The 21,866-nt window shown below is 37.9% G+C and overlaps 1 protein-coding gene across 1 annotated transcript in view; it reads left to right on the top strand.

Moving 5' to 3' along the window:
* Positions 1 to 21,866, top strand: part of LOC132393873 (protein prune homolog 2-like) — a gene marked incomplete at its 3' end in the record, with an annotated part of 166,822 nt that overhangs the window by 135,527 nt on the left and 9,429 nt on the right. Inside the window, exons 6-7 of the mRNA XM_059969267.1 lie at positions 1,052 to 1,210; positions 4,585 to 10,514. Coding sequence (XP_059825250.1) covers positions 1,052 to 1,210; positions 4,585 to 10,514 — 6,089 coding nt within the window. The remainder of the gene's footprint in view (positions 1 to 1,051; positions 1,211 to 4,584; positions 10,515 to 21,866) is intronic.

Genomic DNA, 21,866 nt, shown 5'->3' with positions numbered 1-21,866 from the left:
CATAATCTAGACTGGCACTTCATGCAATGCAGAAAAGAAGGGCTGCATTTTCAGAGATTGTCTCTTTCATATTAATATTAAAATCAATTCCTGACGTATTTTAAATCCAGTGAATTACTTCTGAAGAATACTTGCTATTGTAACAGCGCAAATGAAGCCAACAGTTTGTGCACATTTTTCCACAAGAGCAATGTATTAATGAATAGTTTTTATCTGATGTGGTGAATCTTGGAAAATTTTGAACAAATATAAGTCTTCAAAATATTATCAATAAATCATTTGTATCTAATAAAGAAGGCTTCAGTTTAACATCTAACCTGGAATGTGGCACCTCTGATACCGCTGCACTTCCTTGGTACTGCATCAGCTAGACGTTCAGAGTTATATCTCAGGAATTTGAGTTCAACCTTCTGACATAAGTAAGAGTTGTAACAACTGAACCACAGCTGATTTAAGCTCCATAGTCGCATTGAAAGAAGACAAAGAGAGTCTTGATGGTGGTGTTTTTCCCTTTAACTGTTCCGATGGTCCCTTGTCAGACCTTTGTATTTTATCCTAAGTACATTAATTCATCCAGAGTACTGTTAGTCACACTTTTATCATATTGCATATACCATATATGCAAGTTATTGTTGTTTCCAATATTTAATTAATGTTGATTATGTTTATTTTTATGCCAATAGTCCTGTATCAATAATTATTCAAAAAATTTTCCTTTTGTGCATCATAGGTCTTGATTTCACAGAAATATTGTGTTTAATTTGGATAAGATTCTGAATTATGGTAATGATAATGAACTGGCCGCTATTGTCATAGTTATACTTAAAAAAAAACATTTTTCTTGATTAGCTGACTTCAGTTGAAGTAATGTTGAGGGACCGGGACTGATTTTGATGTCCAGGGAGTAGGAAAAGATTAAAAAATAGATAGGCCTGTTAGTATGTTCATATATATCCTTGTACTAGTTTCAAAATCAGTTAGTAATTATCATCAAACTTTAACTTTTAGTTGATTAAATTTTTAGTCACTGATTACTTATCTGTGGTTGCAGGATTTCCTATCGCGGCCAAATCTTATTGAAGATTTCAAAAATTTTAATGGAAGGTATGGTTATGACATTCTTGTCTTATTGACCATATTCTTTGGTGAAGGGGGTGAAGCAGCTCGACAACTTGCCATTTACACTGACAATGATGAACTAAGCAACAGGGTGAGTCATCTAAAATTCTCTTCATTTTATTGCTTTTCATTAGACTGTATTTTAAGCTAAAACTGTCACGCCTCCTGTCCCATGATCCTTTCCTTTCTCCAGCTCTGTATCACTTTCGCCAATCACCTTTCCAGCTCTTAGCTTCACCCCACCCCCTCCGGTCTTCTCCTATCATTTCGCATTTCCCCCTCTCCCTCCTACTTTCAAATCTCTTAGTATCTTTCCTTTCAGTTAGTTCTGACGGAAGGGTCTCGGCCCGAAACGTCAACAGTGCTTCTCCTTATAGATGCTGCCTAGCCTGCTGTGTTCCACCAGCATTTTGTGTGTGTTGTTTGAATTTCCAGCACCTGCAGATTTCCTCGTGTTGACACCCCTTAGTTTTCAGCTTTACTGTTAGATAGGATATAAAGCCATTTTTCACTACAGTACCTAATTTTAAAATCGCCAAAGACAACAGACTATTGTCTGACAAAATACCTTCCTTAAACCACACTCCTATAATCTGATTTACATTGGTGCTTAGTTTGTAAGAAAGGAGTATCCAGATGGAGTACCAGTTCTCTGTTTTCAATGCTTAAGTGTTTCAGAAGTCCACCTTGAATCCTCTACTTGACAGGGCAGTGTTAGGCAAGGGCCTGTGCCTAGCAGGTAGGGTTATTTCCACCCTAAAAAATCAAAAAGATGTGTGACAATGTGTGGAAATTTATTTCAGTCTAAAGCACCCCTTTGACTGCAGTGCAATTCAAATTCTTAAACATGCCATTGTGAATCAGCAAAGCAATGTTTGCATAGTTTTGCATTGTGTAAAGCAGCATTTAGTTATGCTGCCTAGCCACTGCCCATGACTCGCTTGTGAACATTTTCAGTTTATATTAGATAATTTTATTCCTTATCAAAAGTACACAAGGAGACTCTTAAACATACACTTCAAATAGGACTTTTGTTTGGATTGGGTTTAACTAAAATTCCAAAAAATGAGAGGATGCATAGAACTATCAATTTCTTGTAGCTATATTAAGACTAAATAAGCTCATCTGAGTAAGACAAGCATTATGTTACTTCAAAATAAATACCTATTACACCAAGGTCCTTAAGACATGTTAGAAATGTTTCCTCCTGTACTATGTTAAATAAATACATACTTACTTAGCCATAAATGATTAGCAGTATTAATGTGACAGATTTTATATAAACACATAAAGCATTTGTACGTCATGTTAGTGAGTGAATTTTAGAGCATGCTTGGGATCTTGATAATGCTGAACTGGCATATTTTCTGAATTTTTTGATATTCCTCAACACACTTTTTATATTAGCTCATATCTTATCTCACAGAGTCACTTTTTACACTGAACTTTGTTGGTTTCAGGGGAGTATAGAAATTTTGGACTTGTTGGGTCATGGAGAAGCCTGGGGACTGTGACCCATGGGCAAGTGTGGAGATTAGATCCTCATAAGTCTTGGAGGAGAGAGGCAAATGTTACCTAGTGGGCTAAATGCCAAATCTTTGGGTTTTCTGAATGGTCAGATATCTGTTAACACTTTCTCTGGCAGCTTGTTCCATATACCCATCAAGATCTTTAGAAAAACTTTATCCACTTTAAATCTTTACTCTCTCACTGTAAACCTCTGTCCTCTAGTTTTAGATTCTCTTATCCTGGTAAAAAGATTATGACCATCTACTTTATCTATGCACCTCTTAATTTTTAAACCTCTAAAAAAAAATACACCAGTTAGCTTCCTTTGCACCAGAGAAAACTGTGCCACCCTATGCAGTCTTTCTTATAACTGAACTCCTCCAATCCTAGTACCATACGTGTGAAAATGTTCTTAATCACATCCTTCCTATAATATGGTGACCAGAGCTGCACACAATATTCCAGGTGCAGCTGTAACATGGCACTTCAATTCTTGTATCAAATTCTTCATCTGCCATAGAACTGCTTCAGCATTTTTATCTGTGTTGCCATTTTCAGAGAACTATATGTATGTACTCCTACATTGCTCTGTTGTATAATGCATCCAAAGAGTCTGCCATTCACTGTGTTTATCCTGCCCTGGTTTTACTTCATTTCAAAGCATTCATATTTGTATGAGTTAATTTCCATTTGCCATTCCTTGTCCCACTTTCCCAGTTGATTTAGATACTATTAATCTTTAAATTAGATAATCTTCCCTGTCCATTATACCACTAATGTTGGTGTCATATGCAATTTACTAATCATACTATCTGCACTCTCATTAAATTGTTAATATATACTGTGTATGAGAAATAGCAGATCTAGCATCAAACCCTTTGTCACCTTGTTGGTTGCAGGCCTCAACTTGGAAAAGCAGCCCTCCAGTAGCACCCTCTGGCTTCTTCTGCAAAGCCAGTTTTGTACACAGTTGCTGGTTCACTATGGATCCAATTTGATTTCAGCATACAGGCCAGCCTATCATGCAAGGTTATTTCACAAGCCTTACTGAATACCATGTAGATGATGTCTACTACCCTGATCTGCTCAGTCCTCTTGGTCATCTCTTCCAGTTTTTAAGTCCATGAGGCATAATTTCCCTCACACGGAGCCATTTCTTTCTTTTTCCCCACTCTACCCAGTTATCTGCTTGCTTTCCCCATCAAAGTGATCCTCAAACCTCTCGCAATTCAGTTCTTTTCTCCAATTCACTTCTATGGTAATCTGCAAAGAGATAACAGATGAACAGTTATTCCGACCATTCATGACATCTTGGTCCCAGCATGTAGTGGACTATTGAAAGTTCTTCAGTTGATCAGTTTTAGAGTTGCTTTGGGCCAAATTTACTCCATAGGCCATAGTTTAGGTGTCCCTGTAGTATGCTAATCATTTTGAAGTTGCCCCATTTTTCAGCTCTCCATATGACCTTCCACAGTGATAGTCCACCAGCCCCATCCAGATTTCCAGGCTGTTGATTATGAGATGAGACCCCAGCATCCATTTGGGAGTCAACTTGAACGGAAGGTGCAGTTTCAATGTGATCTGTTTCACTGGGATAAAAACAACTTCATATAAAACAGTAAACTTCATTAATGTGTTCTTTAGTCCTGTTCAAGGCACTGAAAGCTAAATACTTAGAGAGCTATTTGCTTCACTCAGATTGTCTAGCTTCTGATTGTAAATCCCAAATGTTTCTTTTAAGCAGACAAGATTAAAAGAACTACTTCAAGGTTATATCATGACTTTTTTTTCTACTTGTGCAGTGAACTTATATAGTATAATGACCAAAGGTAATAAATTCTTAAAGAATTCCTGTAGTAACCTTTCTCCAAGTGTTTAACAAATGAATTATTTATTGTGTCGAGTGTTTAAGTAAATAATGTTCACTAAACAGACAAATATTCTCATGTCTGGCAGATATGTAACACTTTAGAAGAATGTCAGAATCCTTGTCTCCAACTGGAGCCAATAGAATATGGGTTCCAGGAAATCAAAGCGTATCAACAAGGAAGTTCTTCAGATTCGTGCAAGCAAATACTTCCAATTATAAAAGACTGTATCCATAGGAGACACCAAGGAATGGTGATGAACAGGAGAACTTCCTCCACTGAAGCTGTTAATGGCAGTGCTCCAGTTTCAGAAGGATCATCTGGGGTTCTGGACTTATCTGGTCCTGATGTGGATTCTCAAAACACTGAATATATTGGTGACAACCTACTGGAAAATTCTCAAAATATGAACTCTTCCTTACAAGCCCATGGTGATGGAAATTTAGACCTTATGAGTCCAGACAGTGGACTAGCTACCATCAGAAGCAACCGTTCTTCCAAAGAAAGTTCAGTGTTTCTCAGTGATGAAAGCCCAATTCGAGAAGCAATTGTACCACCGTCTAATACTGCACATGGGTATGACTTGTTCAGTTCACTGCCTGAAGGTGAATTACTAGAAAAACATATACCATCAGTTGTTAATTTGAATAATAATTTTGATCTATCTGTCCTTGATCCAATACACTGCAATAACATCCAAGCTGAGTATTCAGGAGAAAATGAAGATTTTGTGATTGCTGGTTTGCCAAACACAGAATCTACTCCTCCAAAAGGTTATTTTGTTAAATCAGCCACATTGAATAATAATTCACTAGACTTCACTACTGATATATCAAAGGAGGTTAGTAAAATAACTGAACTGGTAAAGGCAGAGGATATTAATGTTTACAGACAAGGAAATGCTAGTGAAGAGCCAGAAAAAGATCAAATATTGCAACATGTAGTGGGTGACACTTCAATATCGAAAAGCCTGTCCAGTGATGTTCTTGGAGTGGACATTTTAGATGAGAAGGTTCCCCCAACACCGATGAACAGTCTTGTGGAAGGATCACCTCTAGATGAAGGTCCGCATAATATTTTTGCAGAAGATGTAATACAAAAAATGAATGGAATAGTTACAGTTCATTCTGATCAGTTAGATTCAAAGTGTATTGGACAACAGAATGAATTTGAAGTAGGTATGAAGACGGTAATGCCAAAACCGGATGCTGTCTGGGACAGAAATCAAAAATCATTGAATGCACGTATTCAATCTTCTGATCTTTGGGCAGACTTTGAACAAGAATTCAATAATTCTAACTTTGAACAGGATGACGTTAGGAATGAAATCGATATCAAGTGTAAGCAATCAACTGTGAATAATATTGATAATATATGGAATACGACTGGTCAATCCATTTTCCTATCTTCTGCCAAACCGGAGACATGTGGTGAATTACATAAAACTCATTTGAAAGAAACTGCTGAGCCTAGTTTCAATAACTTTGATACACACTGCAAATCTGGAAATAAGTCATTATTAACAGACAAATCTATACATATTACTAATTTACCAAGCCAAGTGAACAAACAACATTATGTAGATATTCAGGACATAGATACAGAACAGAAACAGACTATGTCAGCTGCAGAAGGTACATTTATTTGGGATAAATCTACACAAGAGGTTGTTAGACCTGCTGAAATATCCCCAGAGATATCAATGGATTCTAAAGAGAAAATCCAACATACAGACTCTGAAAATTTAGATTTCAACATAGATCCCACTCAAAAAATACCTCTTTCATCACAAATGCCAACAACATTTTATGATCCTGCACAAATTCACATTCCATTTGCTGGAAATGTATCAACAGAGACTAAATCTAATGATGAAATTATCCAAGCAACTGATAAAATTTTAAATGCATGGACATTTGATCAGGAATTTGGGAACTCAAGTTCTGGAAGTGAAAAGACACACATTGCAGAATATGATAAAAACAGCCAAATAACTTCACATAGACATGACATAAATACTGATTCTGAAAATCCAGATGAACGATTACCATTGGAGAAGAACTTTGAAGCATGGAATATTTCTCAGGATGGTCTCAAAGAGTCACCAATAGCAAATATAAATCCGTGGAGCAGTCAATTAGACAGTATTAACCATGTACTAAAGAGTGAATCTCCTCTGTCAGTATTTAATACCAATAATATCCAAGGAACTGAGCAATTACAAGAAGCACATCAAATTAATAATAGCCACAGTCAAGTAGTATTTAAAACTATAGGTATACCAAACACGGAAGAATGGGAATTAACATCACCATATAATCCTGATATATGTAATAAATTTGAACAGAGCTGCCATTCATCTTCTGAGAGTCTGGAGGAAAGTGGTGAACATAATGGGGGTGTTGGAGCTACAGAATTTCTACTTAAAACTTCAGTTCAACAAGTTAGATATTCTGCAGCTGAAAATCCATCTATAACAAATATGCAAGAGGGTAGAGAGTTCTGTACAGAAATGCATCATCAGTGCAATATTTTGGAACAGCCTCAATATGAATCAACAGATACAAGTCAAGATATACTTTTCCAACTACAGGAAATCACTCAACCAAAGACAGACTACTCTAATCTGTGCCAAGTTTCTAAAATGGAAGACCAGTTATCAAGCTATGAAAATAATGAATTATTCAGTTCTCTTGGCCTGGAATTGGTGAAATCAGATAATGAACAAATTTTGGCAAGTCCTAATAATTGGAATCAGCTCAAACAAGAGCATACTGAACTGAACCGGAAAAATTCAGATTTGCAGTGCAAATCTGGTGAGGATTTCTGTTATTCTGACCTGGAAGGAAAATGGAAAGAAGCTACACATGAAGCAAAACAGCCAGAGTTTGACCTTTGTGATACGCATGGTGACATTGATCAGGACAGTCGGCTGTCAAGCTCTGATATGCTGCAAGCCCATATAGCAGCTACTGATGCCCAAAGTAAACCTTTAGAAGAAGGAAAACTGCAAACGAGGAAGAATTCTGAACTCTGTAAAAATTCTGATTATGAGTTTATTCAACCATGTACAGATCTTGACATTTTGAATGCAATTGAACAAGAGCAGCCAAAAGACGTGGATTCTATGAACCTTATAGAAGATGAGCGGAATCGATCTTTCAGCGAAATTCATGACACTTGGACGGACCGTTGTTATGAATTTCCTGAAGTACTTTCTGCTGGGAGTGATGTTTACAGTGGATCTGAACAGGTGCTAATTGAAGCAGGTGGAAACTTTCCTGATATTGTGAATGATTATTGCCAAAATACATGCCAGTCTTCTTCAGCTAAACCTGATCTATGGAATAATTCCAGTAAGTTGCTTCTTGGTTCAACTTCTGCAAATCCTGATATTTTAAATGACTATGAACTAGAATCCAGCCACTCAGCTTCAAACAGTCCGGACAGATGGAGTGAATCTGTTGAAGCAGACAAACGAAATTCTGGTAGTTCAGATACATGGGTTGGTTCAGAAGAAAAAAATGAAGAACTTGTGATTAAGTTGCCTGATTTCATGAACACTTCCAGAGAACCATCTTGCCTATCGACCTCATGTGATCTTCCTTCAAGTGAGTCACCGGAACAGAATTTTCTTTATTCGTATCAAAACGTGCATGATGTATTAATACAGCGGGAAAGCCATATGCCTTTGATGGATGTGGATTCAAAGGTTCAATTAGAACAATTAGGTAAGGTAACAGAATCAACACCTGCTGATGTATGCAGTGAGACAGAACAATACTTTAACACAGTTGAACAAAGATCTGATGAAATTAAAGATCTGAACATCTTAGACAATGTTAATATTGAATCTTCGCAAGGTGCACAACAAATTTATGTAGATCCTGATGTTTGGATTCATTTGGGAGAACAAGTTTCTGAATCAAATATAAAAGGTCAGAATTTACTAGATAATTACAGTGGGGTGGTAAGTTATTATGATTTGGAAGATGCTGAATTTACAAGTCATAGAAACCACGTGGTGAACCAAAAAAATCTAGAAAATCCTAATGTGTGGAATCAAGTGGAAAAGTTTTCTGATGGTGCACTATCCTACCCATGGACAGAAAACGAGCAGTTTCAAACTTTGGGTTCTGAAAATAATGCATTGTGTCACTTAACAGAAAATGAAACTGAATTTGTTACTCTGGGTGAGAGAATAACTTTATTTCAAGAAGTACAAGGTATTTCAAAAGAAAATCCATCAACGTTAGAGATTATCAATAATTTGCACAGTATAAATGACAAGAAAAAGGAAATTGAACCCTATTTTTCAAAATCCAAATCTGCTGAGGACTATTTTACTTCTGACTTGGACAGTCAAGAGGTTACTTTGCATAATTCAGAAGTGATGGAGTATTTCTCAGTATCTGAAGAAAATCTTTTGCATATGGAACCACTGAAAGATGTTTCTATAGTAGGAACAATGGATTCTAATTTATGTGATACAATTTCATCTGTAAGCAGCACCACTTCCAAAGCCATAAATGATGAGTTTGGCCTCAGAGAGAAAATTGTATCTAGTGATGAGGATCCCCTTGTAAGTCATTCTGAATTCCAGCCTTGCAATAGCAACGCTGATTTAAACAGGTTTAAAGAGAATATAACATTTTCCCATGAAATTCTGGAAACAACTTCATCAGCTAGCATTTGTGAATCTGCAGGGCAGTCAGATTCTTTGAAAAAAACAACTGAAAGTGTAGAAGACACTAAGATATTTCCACCAGCAGATGGTACATCAGCATTGTCTATCACTGAGCTATCAAACCATCAAAATTTAGAAACTGAATGTTTAACACATAATGTGGAAAGTGAGTGGGTTTCATTTGAAAATACTGATAGTAGTAGCAGCAATGTGACATCCTCTAGTTTATCATCCAGTGTCCAAAAATCAGATTTTTGGGAAGATCTCAGTCCTGTGGATGGTGCTATAATTGACGATAAAGGGATTTCTCATCTCACTGTTTCAGAGAGCATTGTTGCAACAGACAGAATAAAAGGAAGTGAACCAAGAGTGGAAATTGCAGAGGGTTTAATAGAGTTCTGCAACAGAGGAAAGGATCTGCTCTGTGAGCAAAGGTTTGGTGATCAGTACAGCTTGGTTTCTTCAGGCAGCTCACCAGCAACCCCAACTGAGATTAGTAGCAGTTCAACAGAAGTTGAATATTTGGCTAAACATCATACCAAGGAAATTACAAATGAATTGCAAAGCCAAGACATTGGACTAACTTCAAACAAGGACTGCAGTGCAGGAGAAATAGATTATATCACTTTCTCTGAGAAAGAGAGACCTTGTGAAAAAGCAGTGGGCATGCAAGAGAACAAAAACTTGGAGGTGGAAGATGTAACTTCAATGACTGCAGAAATAGAAGACGTGCCTTCAATGTTTGAATCCGTTCAACAAACACTCACAGGAAATGAATCTAGTGAAGTTGAGAAATTTTCCTCTGAAACTCATTCTGCATACAATACCTCAGATGACCATTTTGTGACAAGCAATGGTCAGGATCTAGGAGAAACAGGTTTAGATGAAAAAATAAATGAAAATCAACAAATTGAAGGAAAAATGGGTGCAAATGATCAAGATTCCTCATCAGATGAAAGTCCTAGTAGGACAGAATTGAGTATATCTGGGTCAGAGAATTCTGTTAAAGAACTGAAAGCAGCAAGACCTGTAAGTGATGAGACATGTAGAGAAAAATCTGAAGAATCTAAGAGTGAGCATGATAGAATATGTCAAATGTCATTAGAAACAAAACTCACAAATCAATCCAACAAGACAGTGTTCACAGATAATCTAAGCTATATGGAAAGTGAGAAAACTGTGTCTCAGCTCTCTTCAGGATATGACAAATTTTCATCTGAAAACTTACAAGAAGGTCCAAAATTGCCAGAACAGGTTTATTCAGAATCATATGGAAATCAACCTAAAGCAGAAGTGATTTTGGCTGATAAGAGTGAATCATCTGAAATAAGGTAAACAATGTCATATTCCATCATTTTTATTTCAATGTAAGCCCCATTCTATAGGTCTGGTTCTTTTATGTGCTTTTTTAGGATTGTGTGAAAGGAAACTGAATTGCTACCAAGGCTTCAGTTTAACAATAATTGTGTTATAAGTGAAATGTGTTTCAGAATGAACTTAAGAATTTAACAATTTACTGAATAAGTCATCAATGCATTAGCAGTAAGATTTTGGCAAACAAGCCTTAGTAAATAAAGAGCTTTTCTGAGATTTTGATCTAAGGTTCGTTCTTGATTTTAGCAATCAGATTCAGCCTTCTACAGTGGGAAAGCTAATGTCACAACTGGACAAATGATCATAGTGAAGAATTTTTACTGAGCTTCACAGAACCTAAAACATGAAGTATGATTTAAGTTTAAAGCATGCCTGGAAAATGTAGTGCATATAGTTTAAAGGGATACCTTGAGCAACTGAGAAAACTACATGCAGTGATCTTGGTACATTGTAATACCATTTTCTTCATTTGTATAGCCCAGTGTAGCATGAAAATTAGCCTCCCATGCATTTACTCTCTTTACACTTCCTACTGCCTTGGGAAAGTAGCCAACATAGTCAAAGCTTATTCTTTCTCTCCTCTCCCTTTCCATCTGGCAGAAGATTCAAAAGCTTGCAAATGTATACAACAGAGTCGAAGACAATCTTAATGCCACTGTTATAAAACCACTTGAACCTCTTCATGAACTCTTGATCTCTCAATCTACCCTGACATGGCCCTTGCACCTTTGTCTACCTGCACTGTGCCATAACATGTTATTCTAATCTGTTACTGCTTTTCCTTTTATATTACCTTTATTAATTTTGAGTGGCAGGATCTTTCTGTTGGCATAAAAACAAAGCATTTCCCTGGATCTGTGTACACGTGACAATAAAAAATCAATTACCATTCACTTGAGGGTTACTGCTTTCAGTGAAGGATGATCTTTTAATAACTACCTCTTTTTTCTATGCACTGAAGAGCTACAAACATTACACAAGCATTGAATTTGAAATGTTGTTACTTGAAGGAGTACCAGGATAGTGATGCGGTGTGGATTAAAAATAGACTAGGGTTCTCCAGGTAGAACAGTGATAATAAAAAGCAATGGATGTGGTAAGTATGCCTGTGGTTACAAGAAACAAGTCAAACAGGAAATCCTTTGGTCATAAGCACTAAAAGGTGAGAAAGACTGGTAGACTCAAATGGACATGAAAGAGTACTCCATGGACTGGGGTGCTGTAAGCAAATCAGAGCCTCAAGAGCTAACACTACATTGATTGCTTTGGCTGTGGGCCAACAGAGTTTATGGGCCAAGATATTGTCCATTGAAGCTGATCTGTATGTTGTGATGTCAGCTACGGATCTGATGTACTGTCTTAACTGGTTGGCTATCATATAGTCACTTATATCTGAAGATGCAGTGAACTTCATGGCATTACATGGATTTTGATGTTGAGTCTAATAGGTATTATTATGGTTCACTCTGTGGAGGGTAACAGTCAATTTCAGATTTTTTAGACTGAATTGCTTATCTCAGTACTAGTCAATTAGACTGCAGTTTAATTTTCAAGTCAAAATCTAGACCCATCTGTTGCAAGTGCTGCCTTGTAACATATCACCTCTTGCAAAGTAAGGAAATACATTATTTTAAACGGGGATCTACATTAATGAGTGTATTGGTGTTGCTTCCTGCATCAACGTGAAGCGCGACGACTTCATCAATTTTGCCTCCAACTTCCACCTTGCCATTAAAAATACTACACCTCTCCCCCACTCCTTTTCTCAATCTCATTGTCTCTCTCTGTGCAGACAGTTTATCTACTGATATCTTTTATAAACCCACTGATTCTCACAGACTATACCTCTTCCCGCCCTGTTACTTGTAAGACTGCCATCCCCTTCTCTCAATTCCTCCATCTCTGCCGCATCTGCTCCCAGGATGGGGCTTCATATTTCAGAACTAAGGAGATGTCCTCTTCTTTCAAAGAAAGGGGCTTCCCTTCATCTATCATCAACGATGCTCTCACCCACATCACTTCCATTTCACACACAACTGCCCTTTACCCCATCTTCTTGCCACCCCACCAAGGATAGGGTTTCTCTCGTTCTCACCTACCACACCACCAGTCTCTTGGTTCAGCACATAATTCTCCATAACTTCTGCCATATCAAAGTGATCCCTCCACCAAGCTCATCTTTCTTTTCCCCCCACTTTCTGCTTCCTATGTGACTCTCTTGTCCATTCATCCTTCCCAATGATCTCCCTCCTGGCTCTTATCCTTGCAAGCAGAACAAGTGCTACACCTGCTCTTTCACCTCCTCCCTCACTAACATTCAGGACCCCAAACAGGCCTTCCAGGTGAGGCGATATTTCACCCTCAGTCTTTTGGGGTCATCTACTGTATCCGCTGCTCCCGGTGTGGCCTCCTGCATATTGGTGAGACCCAACATAGATTGGAAGGCCGCTTCGCAGAGCACCCACGTTCTTTCTGCCAGACAAAGCAGTATCTCCCAGTGGTTACCCATTTTAATTCTACTTCCCATTCCCATGCCGACACATCAGTCCACGGCCTCCTCTACTGCCGTGATAAGGCCACACTTAGGTTGGAGGAGCAACACCTTATATTCTGTCTGGGTAGCCTCTAACCTAATAGCATGAATATTTATTTCTTGAATTGCCTCTCTCAACTTATCTCCTTACCTGCCCATCACCTCCCCCTTCCCTTTCTTCCATGGCCTTCTGTCCTCTCCTATCAGGTTTCCCCTTCTCTAGCCCTTTATCTCTTTCACCAATTGATTCCCCCCTCCCCCTCTCCCAGTTTCATCTACCAGCTCGCACAACACACTGGGGGTACTCTGCAGGTCGGGCAGCATCCATGGAAATGAACAGTTAACGTTTTGGGCAGACCCTTTGTCAGGACTGAAGAGGGAGGGGGCAGGGTCCCTATAAAGAAGGTGGGGGGAGGGTAGGAAGGAGAAGGCTGGTAGGTGCCAGGTGAAAAACCAGTAAAGGGAAAGATTAAGGTGGGGGAGGGGATAGGCCGGAGAGGTGCAGAAGGAATGTAAGTCGGAAAGCACTATGGGTAGTAGAAGGAGGCTCCTCCAACCTGAGTTTGGCCTCATCATGGCAGTAGAGAAGGCCATGTATGGACATATCCGAATGGGGATATGAAGCAGAGTTCCCACTCTCCTCCTACCTTCTATATAGGGCCCCAGCTCCCTCCCTCTTCAGTCCTGATGAAGGGTCTCGGCCCGAAACGTTGACTGTTCATTTCCACAGATGCTGCCCGACCTACTGAGTTCCCCCAGCGTGTTGTGCGTGCTGTTTTGGCCCCAGCATCTGCAGTGTTATTAGTGTGTTTATGGTTCATCTATCACCTACTACCTTGTACGTTTTCCTCCCATTCCCCCATCTTCTTGTACTTCCTTTGTCGTCTTTTTCTCTCCAGTCCCGATGAAGGATCTTGGCACAAAATGTGAACTATTTACTCTTTTCCATAGATGCTACCAGGCTTGCTAAGTTCCTCCAGCATTTTGTGTGTGTTGAAAAGGGGACTTAGACTTGATTAATGAATCTGAATAAGATTAAGATCCTTTTTGGCAGAAAACAGATTAAAAGATTTTCTATTATTCTAGTAATATATTTTTTTAAAACTGTAAGTGACAAAATGTTTTTTAAAGAACTATCACTTATGTAGTAAAGTGGTAATAACTGAAAACAGGAAACTCATTGCAGAAGTTAGATGGCAGCAGTAATATACTGAGTATGTTGTGTAATCTGGTGCATAAACTGTAACTTTATGTGGTGGAAATTTTTCCTACAAATTCTTTAACTAAACATCAAGTCTCAGTTGCTCTACATGTCTACACAGGATAGATGGATTGCTGAAGTATATAAAGGAGTTTAAGTAATACAAGACTGGTTGAGTAAAACCTGAATATTTAGACATTTTCTGCAATATCAGTTGTGTATCTGTGCTGGTTCCTATAGTTAGAACTAAGAGGCATTGCTAATTTGATACCTGTTTATGTACATGGATCCTTTTGGGGATCCAGCATTTTACTTTAGACTATTTTGTGGCTTATTTAGAAACAGCATACATGTATGTTTATGGTCTTCTTGCTAATACAGCCCATCCGCTTAAAGGTTCAATGCGTTCTGTGCTCAAAATTGCTGTTCGGCACACCACTGTCATGATGTGTGGTTATTTGAGTTACTATCACTTCATAATTATAAATTACATATTTATATGTAATTATTATATTAGGATATTTATATCCTAAATACAAATAACCTGGTCATTATTCCCTTCGGATCCTGAGGTACACAATTTGGTTTTTGCATCTCTACATGTATTCCTTTGTGACAGCTGTATTTCAGTAAAAGATCTTGGGATGTCCAAAATTGAATGTACCTTACAGATGCATCCACACCTGAAGATAATCATTTTTTTCCATCAGTCTTCACTGTGGAAGACTCTAGCAGTATGCCAGATATCGTAGTGTGTGAAGGAAGAGATGTGGGTGCAGTTACTATTACAAGGGAGAAGGTGCTCAAAAAGCTGAAAGACCTAAAAGTTCATAAGTTACCTAGACCAGATGAACTGCACCCTAGGGTTCTGACAGAGGTAGTGTTCGAGATTGTGACGGCACTAGAAATGATCTTTCAAAAATCATTGGACTCTGGCATGGTCCCGGAGGACTGGAAAATTGCAAATGTCACTCCATTCTTTAATAAAGGAGGGAGACAGCTGAAAGGAAATTACAGACCAGTTAGCCTGACCTCAGTGGTTGGGGAGATTTTAGAGTCAATTGTTAAGGATGAGATGATGGAGTATTTGGTGACACAGGACAAGATCAGACAAAGTCAGCATGGTTTCCTTCAGGGAAAATCCAGCCTGACGAACCAGTTGGAATTCTTTGAGGAGATTGCAAGTAGGGTTGATAAATGGGATGCTGTAAATGTTGTATATTTGGACTTTCAAAAGGCCTTTGACAAGGTGCCACATATGAGGCTGCTTACCAAGTTACAGGAAAGTTACTAACATGGTTAGAACTGATTGGAAGAAGGCAACGAGTGGGAATAAAAGGATCCTTGTCTGGTTGGCTGCCAGTGACTAGTGGTGTTCCGCAGGGGTTGGCGTTGGAACCACTTCATTTTATGCTGAATATAAATGATTTAGATGATGAAATAGATTACTTTGTTGCCAAGTTTGTAGATGATACAAATATTGGTGGAGGGGCAGATAGTGTTGAGGAAATGGGTAGGATGCAGAAGGACTTAGACAGATTAGGAGAATGGGCAAGAAAGTGGCAAATGAAATATAATGTTGGAAAAAATGCATGGTCATTCACTTTGGTAGTAGAAATAAATGTGCGGACTATTTTCTAAATGGGGAGAAAATCCAAAAATCTGAGATGCAAAGGTACTTTGGGAGTCCCTAACGGATTACTTACAGGTTGAGTCAGTGGTGAGGAAAGCAAATGCAAGAGATGTGCTGGCATTGGAGAGGGTTCAGAAGAGGTTCACAAGGATGATTCGAGGAATGAAAGGGTTATCATACGAGGAATATTTGATGGCTCTGAGTCTTTATTTGCAGGAACTTAGAAGGATGAAGGGAGATCTCATTGAAACCTTTTGAGTGTTGAAAGGCCTAGACAGAGTAGATATGGAAAGCATGTTTCCCGTGGTGGGAGAGTCTAGGATAAGAGGGTACAGCCTCTGGATAGAGGGGCATCCATTCAAAACAGAGATGCGGAGAAATTTCTTTAACCAGAGGATGGTGAATTTGTGGAATTTGTTGCAGCTGTGGAAGCCAGGTCGTTGGGTGTATTTAAGGCAGAGATTGATAGGTTCTTGATTGGACACGGCATCAAAGGTTATGGGGAGAAGACAGGAAATAAGGTTGAGGGGGAGAAAAAGAAGGATCAGGCATGATTAAATGGTGGAGCAGACTGGATGGGCCAAACGGCCTAATTCTGCTCCGATGTTTTATGGTCTTATTAAATAACTGCTCAGTGAGATGTTCTACCCTAGTTATGTGAAATATCAGAAGCACTTTCTTGACAATGCATTTTTTTTTCTTTAAGCCCTGTTTTGTCAGGTTATCCTTTTGTTTTATCTTATCTGGATTAATTTGCAGTCTCTTTATAAACCACAGTTTATTTCTTTTCATCTACTTCTTTGTGTTCTAGTTCCTTAAAATTAGTACAAGAGCAATTATCTCCAAGCTCTGAGTTGATGGCACAAGAAACTGTACATGAACATACTGAGGAAGTAAGAGAACATTTCCCATATGAAGGTTATGTAAGGTTAGTTTAAGTAAGTGCAGGTATTTAATTTATATTTCAATGTAAGGTAACTAGCTCTGATGTGTCATGTGAAAATATTGTGAAGATTGATAATTTAACATTCAACTATGTTGGTTGTTCAGTCAGATGCAAAAGTTCTTATGATATTGGAGACAGAAGGGAGATTGTGATGTACACTAGTGAACAGTTTATGCTCAATCAACATTTCCAAAGTAGATCACTGAGTCAGAGTAATACGAAATAGAAACAGACCCTTTGTTACAACTGGTCTCCTCCATCTTCCCTGCAAGTCCCAGTTGTCACATGTTTAGACCGTACATGGTTTTCTACCCTTTTTTATTCCATGGACCACTGCCATTACCTGAGGGATCCCTCTACACAGGTTGGGAACCCTGTCCCTTCCTCTGCATGTACCTATTTAAATGCTTCTTAAGATCTTGGAATTGTACCTGCCTCAACCACTTTCTTTGGCAGCTCATTCCAGGTACTCATCGCTCTCTGTGTAAAGTTACCTCTCAGATCTCTTAAATTCCTTCCCTCTTATCTTATTTCTGTGTCCTTGAGTTTTGAGCATTCCTGGAGAAAAGACTGGCTGTCCACCAAGTCCATTCCTTTCATGATTTTATGAGTTTTTATGTGCTGACTCATCATTCTCTTGCATTACAGTGACAAAAGATGCAGTACAGACAACTTCTCCCTATGAGTAGGACCCTCTAGTCTAGACAGCATCCTCAAAACTCTTCTGCACCATCTCCAGCTTGATGGTGCCTTTCCTAAAACAGGGTAACCAAAACTACATGCAATACTCCAAGTATGGCCTCATGAATAACTTGTATAATTGTAACATAATGTCCCTACTCCGATTCTCAATGCCCTTACTGATGGAGTCCAGCATGCTAAATGCACAAGCCATGTGACTATTCCTGATCTAGCCTTGGCTATCCAAGCAATGCTGGATCTTGTCCTTCAGAATTCCTTCCAATTAACTTCCCTATAACTGAAGTCAGGCTCACTGGCCTGTAGTTCCGTTGCCTGTCCTTGCTACCTTTGAACAATCAAACGGCATTAGCCACCATCTAGTCCTGTTGGAACTTCACTTGTAGCTAATAATGAAGGAAATATCTTTAAAAAGGCCTCTGCCATTTCTGCCCTGGCTCTTCATAAGGTGGTGGGGGAGGTGCACCCGGCCAGGTCCTGGGGCTTTGCTTCCAAGCTGCAAATACTCCCTTCCTCATAATATGCATTAGACCCAAGACCTCACCACTTATTACCCTCAATTGTTTACAGCTAATCTAGTTTTAATTTCTACCTGGAGCAAAAGGAAGTTTCCCTGCTAGGATATTGATCAGTTCAAGTGCAGCCTATCCCTCATGTTCAAGTCACCTCTATCCCAGAAAAGGTCCTACTGATCCAAGAACCTGAATCCCTGCACTTGGACCAGCTCCTCAGCCACAATTCAACTGGCGTATCTTTCTGTTCCTGGACTCGATACCATAGGGCACCAGGAGCAATCCAGGGATCACTATCCATGAGGTATTGTATTTTAATTTCTTAGCTAATTCCTTATACTCATTCTGCAGAACTTCATCCCTTCTTTTACCTACATCATTTACACCAACATGTACAATGACCACTGGTTGTTCATTTTCTGCAGACATCCTTGACTTGTGCACTTAGGCAATCCCATCCTGGCATCTTTTTTTAACAACCAGAGTCAGCTATCTGTTCCTACTCACTATCGGACCTCCCTCCTATCCCTATCATCCTGGCTGATTGCACCCTTTCCCTTTGAGCCTCCGAGCAGTGACAGTGCCAGAGACCTGACTATTGCTGCTCATCCTGAAAGAATGTCCCCTCAGTTACAAAGGGGCATATCTATTATTGAGGAGATTGGCCAAAAGGGAACTCTGCACTGACTAACTACTTCTCATGTTGATCACCCACCTGAAGCTTGTGCCTTCAGTGCAACCACCTCAATAAAGGTCTCATCTTTGGAAACCCTCAGCTTCTCAGGTAATCCTGAGTAACTCTATATCCAGCTCCAATCGTTTGACCTGGTCTGTCAGGAGGTGCACTTCCCACAGATGTGATCATCCGGGAGACATTGAGGTTCTACAACTTCCCACATCTTGCAACAGAAGCACTCTACTGCCCTAACTACCATCTGGCCTACACTGAATCAAGTACTAAGCTTAACAATTAAATAAAACTTATACCTGTTCTTACCTGTGCCTTCTCACAGGAGCCCCTTTAAAGAGCTGCTCTCACGCTCCATACCTGGACCACTTACTCTACCTCTTCACATTTGTATTTGGCTCTTTATGTTTGCACCATCTTTTCCTTTCTTTTCTTTTTCAATCTTTTTATTGAGTTTCATATAAATATAAAAAAAACATAACATAATAATGAATAGGTTATGAATACAATAGACTTAAGATTACATTGATAATAAGATAATAATATCCTATTAAACATCAACAAAAAAAAGCACATTAATCAATCGAGTCTATATAATTATATGAAATAATTATATGAAAAATTATATGATATTTCCTTCATAATTATATGAAAAAAAACAAAAATAATCATCAAAAGAAAAAGAAAAAAAAATTAAAGATGTGTGAAAAAAAATATATATATGAAACAAACACTAAACTAAAACTAACATGGGCAATAATAACAGTTTATAAGTATATGATAGTGTCAAAGAACTCCGGAACTCCATACCTGAACAAGAATAAACAGAGAGAAGGTCTGGGAAAGGCCAAATTAATTCATATGAAAATGTCGAATGAACGGTCCCCAAGTTTCTTCAAATTTAATTGACGAGTCAAAAATAGTGCTTCTAATTTTTTCCAAACTCAGATAAGAAATAGTTTGAAAAAGCCACTGAGACGTAGTAGGAGGGTTTACTTCTTTCCAATTTTGTAATATAGACCTTCTGGCCATTAATGTTACAAAAGCAATCAATCGTCTGATTAAAGGAGAAAACTGATTACCATCCTCATTTGGTATACCAAAGATTGCAGTAATAAAGTTAGGTTGTAAATCGATGTTCCAAATTGAGGAAATGGTAACAAATATGTCCTTCCAATAGTTATGTAAAGTGGGACATGACCAAAACATGTGGGTCAGTGAAGCCACTTCTGAATGACATCTGCCACATTGAGGGTTAATATGAGAATAAAATCGAGCAAGTTTATCTTTAGACATATAAGCTCTATGTACAATTTTAAATTGTATTAAAGCATGTTTAGCACATATAGAAGAAGAATTAACCATTTGTAAAAATTTTTCCCATTTATCTGTTGGTATATTGTATCGAAGTTCTTTTTCCCATTGTTGTTTAATTCTATCAGACATCTCTGGTTGTATCTTCATAATCATGTTGTAAATAAAAGCAACTAATCCCTTCTGACAAGGATTTAAGGTAAAAATCAAATCTGAGAAATCCGTTGAAGTTGAGTTGGGAAAAGATGGTAAAACTTTATGTAAAAAATTTCTGATTTGTAAATATCTGAAGAAATTAGATTTAGGTAATTTAAACTTATTGGAAAGTTGGTCAAAAGACATCAAAGTACCTTCAAAAAAAAGGTCACAAAAACATTTTATACCTTTCCTTTTCCATATGCTAAAGGCTTGATCTGTCAAGGAAGGTTTAAAGAAAAAATTAAATAAAATAGGGCTATCAAGAACAAAGTTTTTCAGAGTAAAAAATTTCCGAAATTGAAACCAAATTCGTAATGTGTGTTTAATAACAGGATTAGATATCTGTTTATTGAATTTAACTAAATCAGCAGGAAGAGAAGAACCAAGAACAGAGAATAAAGAATATCCCTTTACCTCATTGCATTCCAAATTTACCCACTGTGGACACCCTAATGAGTCCAAATCTAATTTCCAATAAGTTAGGTTACGAATATTATTCGCCCAATAATAAAATCTAAAGTTAGGTAAAGCTAAACCACCATCTTTTTTAGATTTTTGTAATTGCCTTTTACTTAACCTGGGGTTTTTATTTTGCCACACAAATGAGAAAATTTTTGAATCAATGTTGTCAAAAAAGGATTTAGGAATAAAAATTGGTAAGGCTTGAAATAAATATAAAAATTTCGGTAAAATCATCATTTTAATAGCATTAATCCGACCAACTAATGATAGGAATAAGGGAGACCATCTTGTAGTAAGATGTTGTATTTGAAGAAGCATAGGTAAAAAATTCAGTCTAAATAAATCTTTATATTTCTTGGTAATTTTTATACCTAAATAGATAAAATTATCAGTAACAACTTTAAATGGAATCCTGTCATTCAATAAAGTTTGCGCGTTTAAAGGGAATAATTCACTCTTATCTAAGTTTAATTTATAACCAGAAAAACTACCAAATTGAGCCAACGCGCCATCTTTTCCTTAGCACAAGGCAACAACATTGACGGGACCTGAAGGGCCTTTATGAATTGAAAGATCAGTGATTCCATGGGAGTAATGTTTCATCCAACCATGAAATGCAAACTGACACATGTGGTATCCAGCCCAGTGCATCATTTGAAAGGGCATTGATGTGTAACATCACAGTATGAGTTGCCAGGTCATATAGATGTTATATGCTATGGTCATTTCAGGTTGCAGGATAACAGTCAATGATCAGAATTTTTTAAAGAAGGAAAGATATACTGGTCATAAAAATAAAAAAGATTTTTTCCCCACATATATCTACTTTAGAAGTGATTTGACCCTTATTATATAGAATAATAGAATAACAGAACTAGCAGCGTAGCGTTAATATATATGCCTTTTACTCCCACCCATTCCCTTAGTTCAAAACATATCAGATTGTTCTTGCAATTTTTTTGTCATATGCTTATCTATCTACCACCGAAATATATATTGACGCTTAATAATCCAAACAGTATTTTGTTACCAAAAATTAAATTGGGTTCAGGGGATATAAAGCTGCATGATCATCATCATCAGTAGTATTTTGATTATGTCTCCCCTTGTCCAGTCATTTCCC

Source organism: Hypanus sabinus, chromosome 5 (assembly GCF_030144855.1).
Source record: "Hypanus sabinus isolate sHypSab1 chromosome 5, sHypSab1.hap1, whole genome shotgun sequence".
In the NCBI taxonomy this organism is placed as follows: domain Eukaryota; kingdom Metazoa; phylum Chordata; class Chondrichthyes; order Myliobatiformes; family Dasyatidae; genus Hypanus; species Hypanus sabinus.
The sequence above is the reverse complement of the archived record's forward strand: the minus strand, read 5'-3'. Positions and strand labels throughout refer to the sequence as shown.